Raw genomic sequence first — 14,266 nt, 5'->3', positions numbered from 1 at the left:
TTTTCATTTGGTGCAGTTAACTGTTTTATTGGTTTCTGTTGGAAGATAACACGTCAGCTTGACTAAGTACCTTTAAAGCTGAACGATCAGCTAAATACACAGATAAAGTACATACAGTATATGGGGGACTTACCAAAGGATTTCTAATTATGTCCATTCATTTGAGAAATTTACAGTCTTGCCAGTCAACACAGTCAGCCTGAATTCCTGGATTTCTCTACTCCAAGGAGGCCCTGTTCTATAGACACTGTGCCCAGAAAATTCAAGCTATAGACAAAGGATTGTTACTAGTATTGCTTCTTTTCCCTATTGCTTACTTACCATGCCATGTTCTTTACTGTGTCTCTGTGTGAAGGTGAAAAACTTATTTAAAGCAGCGTTTTACCTTCTCATTTCAGATTGACTCAATTGTCCCAATGTGACTGGTTATCTGATGTCTGATGGGGAAAAAGTCAGGAAGAAGCAGAACCAGGGGTGAGCATGGCAGAATTAATGAAGCATAATCAGGATGATCAAGCAAAGAAGTGATAGCACTAAATCTTGTGACACTAGCAGTAAAGGGAAACAGTGCCTTAGATCTTTTATATTTACATATATATATATATATATATATATATATATATATACAGCCATAAGGCTAAAGGAGCTGGAAGTGCACTGCTATTGGGTTGTACCACAAAACTTTTATTTTTCAGGTATTACTATGATACAATGAGCATGCCATTCCTTGCCTATACCAGGACAGTGGGAAAAGCAAGTGACTGAAAAACTGTTATTATTATTATTCAGCTCTCTTCCTCTATCACATGAGCCCTGCACTATGTACTTTGTTCTTTCTGAGCTTTGCTAAAAAAAAAGGTGGGTGCAAAAAGTATGATACCAAGTCAAAATGTACACAAATTGTTTGAAACTAGACCAGTTATTCATAACCAAGGTTCTGTCAAACCCCAGGGTTCTTTCCGAGGTTGCAAAGGGTTCCTCAGTCTGTGGCTGTGATTGACCTCCACTTGAGCCAACACTACTTGGTAGAGCCAGCTGTATCACTCTAATGATGGTTTTAGTTGTCTACCATCTAGTATTCTAGCTGCCACTCTAAGGGGGACATTCTTTCCCAACATATCCCAAAATAATAATGTTCTCAGGGGTTCCATGAGGCTTCATATTTGTTTTAAATGTTACTCAAGGGTGTAAAGGTTGAGAAAGACTGAACTAGGCACCTAATTAATTTTTATTGAGGATTTAATGTCTTCTGCGTGTAAAGATTACATAGGGTACATTTATGCATCCTTTTGTAGTTCTATAAATATTTTGAAAGACCAAATTGCATATTCTTGTGCAAATTTTATTGCAATTTTTTTTATTCTATTTGTTTTTTTTTTTGTTTAAAGCTGAACTCAGGATCATCCTTAGTTTAGCACAGCTGTTCCTGCAATGAAGATACTTGAAAGCCTCAGCCTCATTTCTTGGCAGAGGGACATCCAGCATCATCCAGTTTGATCTTTTTGTCCCTTCTGTTTCAGGACCACCCCTTATATTTAGTGTATTTCAATTCTTGGCAGGCTCCTCATTGTCATTGTTTGTATCTGTCTGTCATTTGCAACCCCATTTTAATGTATAGAGCTGCGGCTCTAAGTAAATACAGTTTATTAATATTAATTATTTTAAAAAATATATATAAGTTCACCAGCCATGCAAAGGGTCCCTGTGTTTGATGAGTACATATTTGAGACTTGCCACAGGCTCAACCATGCTCCTAACTGCTCTCATTCAACTAAATGAACATGGTTGGGAAGCATTCTGTGGCCAACCTTGGCTGCTGTAGATTGTGATGCAGTCTGTTAAAGTCAAAGACAAAAAGACATAAAGTCAAAGACAGTAAAGACAAATCACATCTGGAGGCATGGTTGTCTTTCCTCCTCTGGTGGAAGAATCACACTAAAATAGCAAACAAACTTAACCATATGGCAAAGCCATTATCAATCACAGCTAAACTCAAAATCAGTTGAATAGGGGATACCAAGTATACCAAGTATTTTGTGCTCTCTATAGGTTGCCTTAGCACAATCTCATACCATGTCCAGGTAACTCTCCAAAGTAACAGCAGTTCAGTTCTGAACACTGTGAGCACGATTTAATAACGCTTTCCAAGGCTGGAGAGGATACACTTTCATCAGTGAACCTGAGTGATCCAGCAAACCAGCTGGTTACTAACAAATAGCAAATGACTTGTAAGAAGTCCATACCAGGAAAAAATGTTAAAGTTCCAAAATGAGAAAAGTAGGCTATTGTGTTGGGTGTTAGATCCTTAGTAAAGTTTTGTCCCGAGAAGTCCTGAAAATGTGCATGGTGCTTCATAATTACTTTGAAAATTAATTAGACTTTATATTTGCATACCATAACTCATTGCCCTTATCTAATCAAATCCAGGTTCTAAAACTATGTACTATGACAAAGATATAATGTATATAATGTGTAAACAAAAGTTTTTTGAACAAACACATCTTATTTACAGCAGGCAATGCTGGGTTTATTTTCCTCTGGGATGCCGCAAAGCAAGACAAGTAGTTTTGTGATGAGAGTCAAACAGAGGACAGCATAATTTAGCTTACAACAAATTACACTTGCACAACATGTATAACACACAGGCATAGTCTACTTCTTGAGCTTGAACTTTGCTTGCAGAAGCTTTCTGCATTTTAATCTAATGAGCTGAATGAACATCAGAGAAGCTTATTATGTTAAATACAAAAGTCCTTGTGTTCCATGTTTACCACCCAGTACACTCAAAATAGAAAGCAGTAAAATACTGGGAGTTTTGTAAAACTGAACACAAGAGCTTTTTTACTGGAAAGAGCATGGTGGATGTGGATTTTAATTAAACATCTACAAGTAAAAATGTGTAAGTATGCAATACTGTTATCTTTCTTCAAACATACTGTACTGTAAATTTAATGTGTGTGTCTTTAGTTTTTAGACTTTGACTTCTCTAAAAGCAATGTGTTACATTTAGGCTTATACTGTATTTGAACGATTGCAGTGATAATAATTCTGCTGGATAATATGTCAAGTTGTTACATCAGCAGTTTGTTTGTTTGCTAACAAATTCACTTTTTATACTTTTATAAACTAAAACATGTTGAAGAGGAAAATAAATTAAATAAGTATATCTTTAGATAAAGCTTTTAGACTTTGACTTCTCTAAAAGCAATGTGTTACATTTAGGCTTATATTGTATTTGAAAGATGCAGTGATAATAATTCTGTATTGCTTGATAATATGTCAAGCTGTTACATCAGCAGTTTGTTTGTTTGCTAATAAATTCACTTTTTATACTTTTATAAACTGAAACATGTTGAAGAGGAAAAAAATTTATGTAAACAAGTGCAAAATAATCTCATAAATTACGTTTGTTATTATAGAGCTTTACACAAAGTCTGTTTTGCTTGAAAAATTAAACCCAGTGATTATTTTGGCTGGTATTAGCTACCAGTTATTTATTTGGATAAACCTAAGCTATATATTGTTTTTCCTTTTATATAAGACTTTTACATACAGTAATTATATGGTTAGATTTAAAACTCTATATAATAATTCTTAAGACAGTATTTATGTTCAACATAAGAACTTAATGCAGAGGTTTATAAAGGGTGCACTATTCTTCAAAGCCAGTGTGTTGTGAAGCTTTATTTCTATCTGCCATGATGATGTAAAACAAGAGATGAGCATTTTTTATTGTGTACAGTATTTGGAAAACAAGAATTTTATACAATGAATGAATATGCTATTTTCTCTCTATTTTTTAATTTGCAGTTACTAATACAATTCTTTCAAACAGTGATTGGATAGGATTTTTTTGTGATCTAGGTGTTGGATACAGTATACCAAAGTTTAGGTTTCTAACATGATGTGGAGAATGTGTATGCTAGCCTGAACAAAGGATACTTCTGGATCAAGTTTGACGAACAAAAAGATAAAATAAGTAAATATAAGGTTTCTAAAACCCTAAACCTACAGTTTATCGTGATCTCTGACCTACTTCAAATATGGGTATATTATTTACACTACAATCTACTATAATAACTAATAAAATTAACGATAATATCTAATTTGTTATATAGTAATAATTTGTTATATAATGTTTTTACAAGTTTATGTAATATATTATTACTACTTAGGAAAACTATTTTCTATGTTCCATGAAATCATATTCTTGTGTGGTTTTAGGACATACCACTGGCAAAAAAGAGCATTGAAACATTGTACTATGAAAGGCGTAGCCAAGAGAGAGAGAGAATTGTGCCCCTATACACAGTCCTCTCTTGCGTTTTCTTGAATATGCGGTTTAGTTCACACAGCAGTTAAAAACAAACTCCCAATACTGCAGCAACATTGATCTATAACAAAATAGAAAAAATATAAAATTATACTCAATAAAAAAAAAAGGTAAAATATAGATGTGTTCACAATATTAGGTAGTTTGAGGCAAACAGTTAAAAGAATTCAACATCTACCTTTAGGACAAAACACAACTCAATCCTCCTCCTTCCCAAATATTATAATTTTTCCTTTTCAGTAACTGATTAAAGTTTGGGGAGCTCCTCCATCTTCATTCTGAGATATCTATTTCCAGTAATATTAAAATATTAAAAAATATATTTTCTGAAAGCTTTACATCATTAACCACCCCTATGGTGATCAAGGGCACTAGGTTAGTGGCAGGATAGTAGTTGACTTCTTAAAAATATAAGAAAACCAGCTCATGAGAATGGTCCTCTCTTCTTCCTGTGTCATAGTGATGTCATACTTTGTACCTGTTATCTACTCAGGTTTGTCATCTGTAGTGCCAATTTATTTAACACAGCAGTGTAATTTGTTTATGAATAAAAGTTAACAAGTTGATTATGCTTAAGGTTGGTGTTGTTTTAGAGGTGGTGGGGAGGGAGATACTAGTTTTATATTAAAAGGTTAAAAAGAAAAACATAGACAAGAATATGAAGGATTTCCAGAACAGAACCTGGTTAAGTCAGTTTTAGTAACTGATAAATTGCTTTGTTTAAACTGGGAACTGAAAATAAGTAGTTTTCAAAACAGTGATTTGCATTTCCTTATTCTCCTGGATATATTCATGCAGCTTTATTTTGTCTAACAACTAATTAATAATGATTGTCCAAATTCCATAATTTGCATGATTCTCCACAAATCAAACTGATTAACATAGAATTTCTAAGACAAATAAGCAAGTGATGAATCTGTATTTGTTTATTTGGGTTGGTTTCAAATATTATATCCAACTGCCTGGTCAAATGTATAGACATCCTAAATTTTACACCAACAATACCAGGGTTACTTCTAGTACATAAGGGCAAATCAGTTCTAAATGTAATGAAATGTAAAAAACCATGTTAACATTGCAAACAAAATTATACCAATGACACAAAAAGAGAAGTATTTTCCTGCCTGTGTCACTCAAAGGGGAAGACACTTTCCCCAGAGTTATATCATGATACCAGACCCTGCCCACTCTGCCATCGCAGCTCTGAGCGGGTTGTATCCAGCGACACATCCCACTCCCCACTCAGGGCCTGCGATGAATACGGGGAACATGGTCTGCAGCTCTGGCCGATGCACTCCCCAGCAGGGCCCTTCTCCTCACCCTGGGAGGGGGGGGCGGACCGGCCAGAGCCACGGACCACCAAAGACTTTGTAAAAAAAAAAAAGTGGGCACCCCCACTCCCAAAAAAATGTGTATCCACCTGTGCCCGCCTCACTCCACCCCTGAAGCACACATCACAGAAGCATAATCAGATATTGTAAAAGCCAATAAGATTTAAGGTGTTTGGTCCCAGAATGGGTGATCCATAAATTTACAGTATACGTAAAGATGCCACACACACAGTGCATAGATACCACCAATAATAACCTAACTGCATTTGTCTTGCAACTTTGAACATTCGGTCTGATCTATTAAAGCTCTCCAAGACTGAAGATACACTTTCATCAGTGAACCTGGGTGATCCAGCAAATTTGGCATGGATCTAGTCCAGGATTGAAAATATTGGATAACAAATAGCAAATGACTTTTAAGTAATCTGTTCCAGGTTAGCCTAATTACCCAGTTTCACTGATGAAAGTGTATCCCGTCCAGTCTTGGAGAGCTTTATTAAATCAGGCCCAATGTATCACTGCCCATTTTTAGAATCACAGCTGGGTGCTGCTCCTGCTGGTTCTGGTAACCTGGACCTTCTTTGAACATTGCTAGATTTATACAAATCTGTCTTGATTGTACCATTTTTATTAAGGGAAATATCTATACACATAAGTATACAAATGGCAACTCTGACTTGTCTTGGGTGACATTTTTGATGTTCTGCTATATTGTTGGCCTCATGCCAAGATGATTGCTATACTTTGTAAAGGATATTTATAACTAGATATAAACTAATTATTACAAATTCAGTCTTCTACTTATTTACATAAACCATGCAGAATACTAAATCATCCAAACAGTTTCATGCCATTTTAAGGGTTATGCCCTTAGGGTGCCAAGGGATCATCTGTGCAGCAAATTGAGCAATATTTTTACTCCCTTTTTTCCCTACATTTTGTAACCTCAGTGGAAACAAATGTCTTTGTTTAAAACAATGATTTTTCTGAAGATAATATTAGGAAAAAATAACAATACACATCTAGATAATCAATCAATTGCCCAAATATTAGGACATTTTTGTAAAAGATTCCTATCTTTCTTTGTTCTGAAGAAATATCTGTTTGTTTTAGCATGTCCTTGCAAGGTAATTCATTAAGGGAGTGGCTGGTTCATTATTTAAAGCTTGTACTTTGCCCATGCATTAATAAGAAGTCCGCTTCAGTCACTAATATTTACATTTCTTAGTTTTTAGGTATTATGCCAGGTAGTAAATAACATAATACACATACACAGATTATTAGATGTCTAACCTGATAGCCACAGGCGTTGGATGTCACTGGGTGTCATTCTTCCTGTTGTGGGGCAGCAACCACTACATCTTAATGACACTACAAATATGCATGAGTCAGCAAAAAGATGTAAATAACTCTGCTACAGATCATCATTATTGTTAGTGCAATTTTCCCATTTGATCCTGCTGTCCAAGTATTTATATATATATTGAGAGAGCACCAAGATGTTCTTTGTACCCACACAATTATCATGCATAGGGTTTTAAAGGAAAAATGTTATCATCTAAAAAAATAAAATACTTTAAGCATTCACTAAAGTCTGACAGAGTGCACATCCTGTTCACTTTATATAGGATATTGGAGGATTAGGGGAAGTTTTACAGCCACAGAGATGGCATAATGTTCCATGTTTTCACTAACTATATTATTTATCAGGATTTAAACTGACAGATGTAGATATATCTTGGAATGAGATCTGTATTTGCAAAGAGAATAGAGCAGTAAAGTGATAAGGCCTGTGCAACAGGGAAATAGAAATTTAAAATCCCTATTCAAACCATATAAAGATATTCAGCTGTTTAAACAGATAATGTCTTCAGTAAATGTTTGCTGCTGCATCAAATATATTGAGGATTAATAACTAGAGGAAGAGTTTCTCAGTGTGATTGTGTTTATCATTTGCCGTTTACCAGTAAAAGTTCAAGACATGACATTGAAGTGTACATTCTTTAAAGCCGAATTAGTTTCATATTCCTGCTGGATTAAAATTTGATAGACAGAACACTTATAAACCAGGGTTATTTTTAAAAGCACAGCTGTGAACACTTTCAACTAGTTCACCTGCTATGGGAACTAGCTTGTATATAATGAAAAAGACTGATATTATTAACAGAATATTCCACCTCACTTTGCAACAGTTGATTTCAGTACTGGACTGTTGGGGCCATAATTACTGTTGCTTTCACTGAAGATTCACCAACCTTCACCAAAGATTAAGGCTGCGTACACATGTTAGATAATTCTTGCCCAATATTTACATTTGTTATCTTTGTTGCCATCTTGGCGGTGAATGTCAACTGAACAAGAAAATGGAAAAGAGAACAGCTAATCACTGGTTCTAAGCTTGAAATGTCTTTAAAGTGGACCTAAACTAAAACTTTTACCTTACACAAAAGGGTAGACAATCCTTTTAAATAAAGTAAAAACTACCGTTTTTAATAGGGAGAGGAGGTTTAAAACTTTAAAAGAAAAGTGTAAAGCCTTTAAAGATCAAGATAGAATGGGAGCACAGGTTCTCCCAGGAAACACACATCATGGATCCCAGGAGGTATGAGCAGTGAGATCAGAACTCTTTTTTTTTTTTACCATCTACGTCACCCGATCTTGCACCTGCGCAGTGCGAGATCGGGTGATGTAGGAAGAAGACAGAAGAAGGCCAAAGTAGATGACGGCACCCGACGCTTCCTACATGCCAGGAAGAAGGAGGATACCAGGACAACACAAGATCCGATCCAGGAAACCTCTGGAGGAATCGGCGGATCTTTGAAAGGAAAGGTGAGGGTTTTTTTTTAGTTCTGCTTTAAGGTGGAAAGGAAGAGATTAGCAATAGTTGTATTTCTCTTATTTAAACAAAGTAGTAGTAAATATTCTTACTTTATTTTGGCTTCTGTAGTTTAGCCAATAACAATACATTCTTCCAGTAAGATCATGAGAATAATAAGTACTTTAAGATTATGGTATATTGTTATATCTTAGATAGGATTATTATCATTAATGTGTTTTTAATGTATTTTAATTTTTGCTAGTGATTCATTGTAGAGATGTGTGTGTATATATGTGTGTGTGGAGGGGAAGTTGCTTGAGAAAGCCCAGAGATCAGCTTTAAGCAAAACTGTATTTTTTGCTATAATAATTAGTCTCCCTTTTCCATTTTCTCTTTGTAGATTGCCTTGTTTCTGCAACTCCCTAGTGGTTAGATATTACTTTTTTACTATCCTAATATACAGTGCTTGCATTGGAACATGTTACTGTCAAGCACACAATAAACGTTTAAATGCTGTTCATAAATTATTGCATCTTTTGTAGAGAATTTCATGATTTTCTTTCCCAATGTCAGTAATCTATAAAGTATCTGCATCAGGATGAAGCATAATATGGATAAAAGGCATAATCTATGCAGATAGAATACACAGATAATATAAATGAATATGTGAATTTTAACAGACATTGTTTTCTTGAAAAAAGTTCTACTTACAAAAAGCGACATATAGTTATTAGACTTGCTGTTAAATTTCCAGGTGTGTATAAATGGCAAATGTATACACATTTAGTAGGCCTGCTCGAGGCTGAAGTGCAGAGCAGAACCCCCCCCCCCCCCCTTCTCCATGCGTACCAGGGCACATATAATTGTTGCCTGGAATTTAAGGGTCCAGACCAGGATTCTTAGACCATGACTGGGTTCTAAATTTTATAGTCTCTAACGAGAACTGCTAGGTTACAAAGCCTATCCAAAATAAAATGTCTTCTCAGCAACAGAACATCCAGAGTCCAGAATAGTCTGTTGTGGGCGAAATTGCCTACTTGATTTCTTATTCTGGTGTCCTTAATTTTATGGTCAACCATTGTCTTCACATAAAGTTTGATGATGTCTTCTCCTGGAGCCATTTGCTCTGGCTTATCCATTAACTTTGAAACTTTCATGGCCACATTTGATAGATACATGTCTGAATGGAAGGAATACAGGATCAGCTCTTCACAATATTATATTAACATTGTTTGTCGTTTTTGACTCCTTATTTTATTCTCCAGTATACCTTGTCTATTACCAAAAAGAGTTATAGTAACTTAGAAATAAAGGCAGTACACATACACACTAAAAAAATGAATTGAGCAATATGATATGTGAATATGTCACTGATAATGCTGCAGTTCAGATTGGTTCAAATAGGATTGGGAATGGAGAAGATTCACTGCAGGGCACTAATAGATCTAAATTATTTTTGAGGTGTTTTAGATGTCTGGTGAGCGTGGTCATAAGTATTGATGAAGCCATACTCATGATTAGCAGACAACATATAAAGACTCATTTTCCTGTGTACATATGGATAAATGGTAAAAATGCAGGTATTTGAGTACAATAATTATATGCAGTTTTTCAGTGATATTGTTTGTAGTCAGAGTTACGTGATTGCTAGTAAAAGGGTACAAATTTGTTTATTTTTCTGTGTCAGTTATTCTTTTCCATTATTGTGTTATATGCTAAAGTTTTATTGGACAAACATATATAATTTAGTTTCATTCTATGCACATTTTTCATATTTTTTCTAGAATTTTGAAGAAAATGAAGTCCTGCATTCTACAGAGCAAAGTCTACAAATATGTGAATTCTACATTATCAAATAACTTAACGCATTTTCACTAAATGCACAATATGAGGAATCTGTCTATATGGCTGAATATTCTCTTGGAACTTTCTTTGCTGTGGTCTTGTGGCATATGTATGAATTTTTTCAAGTATGTAAAGCAACAAAATAAAGTTTTAAATCATGTAAGAGTTAAACGAGGATGGCAATGGGAACCCTTAAATGTCCAGGAGGAGCAAGAGGTGATCCAGCCTATTTATGTAGGACAGGTAAGAAAAACTGTATACTTATATGGTATATTTATTTTATATTTATTATAAATTTTTATAGTATTCATAATGACTTTTATAAAAGTCTTCCAGTAATCACTGTCTATATATTCAATAGAAACTTTGATATCAAGTACATAAATATCACCTATTTTTAAAAGTGGATATCTAGACAACCAAATGAAAGCATGAGTACTTGGGGTACCTACAAAAACAAATTGTTATATAAACCACTTATTTTTGTGATACCTTGTCTGGTCAAAACTTCAGCCTGCTACATTCTGGCTTAGCTTCATTGCTTGTTGGGTCAGCTATCTGTGCAATGGACTTTCTGTGTTACCCCATCAAATGCAAGGAAAGATGGAAAGAAAATTTTTGCTTGCCCACGATTGAATGGTTAAAGTCAGCAAAGAATTGTTTGATTCATTACAGACCCCACATTTTTATTGCCCAAGAGTTAATGATTGTCTGATTTGATTGGCATTTGTTCAGAAGACTTCTGACATATCCATGTCTCTTCCTGATTAGTCCTGCTGGATCACTGAACGGCTAGCATCTGCTTCTGTTTTCTATGGATGAGGACAAATCGGGGCGCCTTCAACTAGTCAACTAGTTCTTCCCCCTTCCCTCTCTATAGAATGAACAGTGTTATATGTACAAGGTTTGTTTGTTACTACGTACACTGGAAACAGTCACTAAAATTGATCAGTGGTAGTGATCTAACATCTGTATGCTGTTTTAGATAAGTGAAAAATCCTTTGCAAGGTGTTAAATCCCTTTGATAAATGAACTGTCTGTATTCCCTTAAATTTTGCAAAATTTGGTCCCCATTGTAACATCCTTTTTTTGCTGACAACGTTTATAATTAGTGTTTTGGGAAAAAAAGGAAAAACTGTAAAAAATTTTTTAACACAAATTAAAATACAATAAAAGTTGATGGTGGCATACTAGCTATTTATTAGGCATATAAGTGTTGTAACATTGCCTTTGTACTAGCTACATTGTACAGTGTGCTATCTACATTGTATCGCCTCTTTGAAAAAACTGTGTGTCTGGTTTGAGGCTTCAAGGCTGGAGCCTGCCTTAAGCTACATACACACTTCCAATTATTATCGTTGGAAAACGAACGATGAACGTTCATGCACGATATATATGAACGATCGTATAGCACCGATCCTGCACATAGAGATAACGACACGATCGTTCGTAGATATTGTACACACAATAGATACGATCGTTTGAGCGATAGAGGAACTATGTGCACGACAGGAAAGTGAACGGACGTTCGTTCATCACGCATGCTCTGAACATGGACGATCAACGAACGACCGTACACACGAACGATGTTCAACGATCGTCGTCCAATCCGATCCGCCGGTCCGGTCGTTCGTTTCCAGCGACTTTCCTCGTTCGTCGGCGTCGTTGGTTACTTTTTTACGAACGATTTTTTGCCCAATCGATCGTTCGTCGTTCGATTGGAACGATAAAAATTGGAAGTGTGTACGCACCTTTAGACCATATCAACCGATCTTTAAATATTATTTTTTGGCTGATGTGAACCAGAACAAGGAGAGAATCAAACAAAACAGCTGTTGAAGCCCCATGTGAGGCTTGTTGAAGATGTTTATTAGGTTGATACTTATAAAAAGAAGTTTACCATAAAGCAGAGCCATAAAAACCTTTCAGTAAAAAAAAAAAGCCATCAATCCCTTCATCATCCTAGTCTAGTCAGTCCCATCCAGTCTTCTTTTTTATTTCCGGTGTGGATTGGACAGGAGGATTATACCACTGCAGAGGTAAAGATGGAAGCGGACAAGTTCAAATTAAAAAACGAAAATTACAAAAAAGTTAACTTTACAAAAATTGGTGATAGGTCCGCTTTGTGTGACGCAATGTGCCTATCGCTTTTTGCTTATTCTCTGGTTAAGAGACTGCAAACCTCCAATTCCATCATCTGACTGCAACATGATGGTATGTGACCTTGCACCTAAATGGAAAAACTCACAAAAGTTGTGGAATGGAATAGCAAAGGTTCTAAATGCCAAACTAAACCCTGTACTGTAGGATCACTGCTGTCCTTTGACTGTTTGGAGCAATTCAGTTCAGGAGTCATTTTCACTCTTTACTTCAAAAACCCAATTATGTGCTGGAAAATGTCCTATTTATTTCATTTCCCTGCACATAAATGTGTTTTTGAAGTAAGCACAGCAATAAACACTGCTTGTTTAGTAAATTAGCCCCTTTGCGTCCAGCAAGTTGCTGAATATAGTCCATATTGACTCTGGTAAAGTAAATTTAGATAATTTTATGTACTACACGCAGCAGTTCATAGCAAGCCACAGAAACAATGCCATATATATTTGACAGAAAATATTGTCTGTAATTAATATTTATATCAAGGGTCAAATACAAACAAAGATCATTAGAAGTGTTCATTTTTTGCTAATATGATTTTATAGCATACCAAATAAACATACATTGCAATTTGTGTTATTTGCCTAGTTATCATACTCAGACGCACAACTGAATAGTGAAGCGCATTGTTTTAAAAGAAGTTTCTAAATTTGGAATTCTTTTCATATACATATATATTCTTACAGTCTACACAATGATAGCGTGCTCTTTAATTGTCCTGCCCTGTTTACAAGCCTGAAATTAACCAGGTTTAAGTTCTAACTAAGTGGAACATTTAATTGGACCCAGAGGGTACTGGAAACAATTAGCAGTTTTGTTATGGTCTGTGCTAAAGAGCCAGTCTTTGTTCTACACAATTAAATAGATGCCAACTAATTTCTCCCTGTTTAAACATATATCAAGGCTTATGACTCTTTGCTTTACAGTTAAACAGTCAAGAAATCAGTGAATTCATTAAAACTCTGGTAAAAAGAATGTATATGTATCTATGGGGTGTATTTATAAATTATTTTTTTCTGGATTTGACCCTATTTTAGTTTAAATCATGTTTTTTTTCCTGTCAGATTCACTTTTTCCTATTCCTTCAGTTTCTCTTGATTTTGGTTTTCTCAATTTTGGCCCATCCAAACTAAAATAGCTAAGGTTTATTCCAAAGGTATTTTCAATCTCTTGCACTGACTTATTACACTGAAGTCATTAGGAAAGTCAGTAATTTTATAGTTTTTGGGTCTAAATTGTCACCACAATTGCTAGGGATGTCTGGGGGACCCTTGAGACCCTGGGCCTAATTTATTAAATCTATCCAAGGCTGGAAAGGATACAGTTTCTTCAGTAAAGCTGGGTGATCCAACAAATCTTGAATAGATCTGGACCAGGATTGAAAACATGTACTTACAAATAGCAAATAACTTTTAAGGAATCCATTCCAGGTTTCCTGACTCATCCAGCTTCACTGATGAAAGTGTATCCTCTCCAGTCCTGGAGAGCTTTGATAAGTAAGCCCCCCTGTCTCCAAGAAAAAAAAAAGTAAAAAGTCATGTAGTTTTGTCTAAAAATATTGTTAACATATTACTGGAATAGCCATAACAAAGCAAATACAGTTGGTGGAAACCAATTGAAACCTATTTTGGAAATCCTCATCATACTTTTTTAGTAATGGTGTTCATAAAGCTAAATTTAGATGGATACTTGACAACCATGTGGTTACCTGCTCCCAGGTGCTCACTTTAAGCCTGTAGACATTACTAGCAGTTTTGACAGACATGTGTATAGGTTTTCTAT

General features: G+C 35.2%; 1 protein-coding gene across 1 annotated transcript in view; it reads left to right on the top strand.

The window, feature by feature from the left end:
* Window positions 1-2,761: 2,761 nt before the first annotated feature.
* Window positions 2,762-14,266, top strand: part of LOC140330910 (cadherin-19-like) — a 61,803-nt gene continuing 50,298 nt past the window's right edge. The window contains exons 1-2 of the mRNA XM_072411496.1: window positions 2,762-2,899; window positions 10,267-10,570. Coding sequence (XP_072267597.1) covers window positions 10,361-10,570 — 210 coding nt within the window. The 5' untranslated portion in view covers window positions 2,762-2,899; window positions 10,267-10,360. The remainder of the gene's footprint in view (window positions 2,900-10,266; window positions 10,571-14,266) is intronic.

The sequence above is a fragment of the Pyxicephalus adspersus genome, chromosome 5 (assembly GCF_032062135.1).
Source record: "Pyxicephalus adspersus chromosome 5, UCB_Pads_2.0, whole genome shotgun sequence".
Classification (NCBI taxonomy): Eukaryota; Metazoa; Chordata; class Amphibia; order Anura; family Pyxicephalidae; genus Pyxicephalus; species Pyxicephalus adspersus.
Note: the sequence above shows the minus strand (reverse complement) of the source record. Positions and strands in the feature narration are given on the sequence as shown.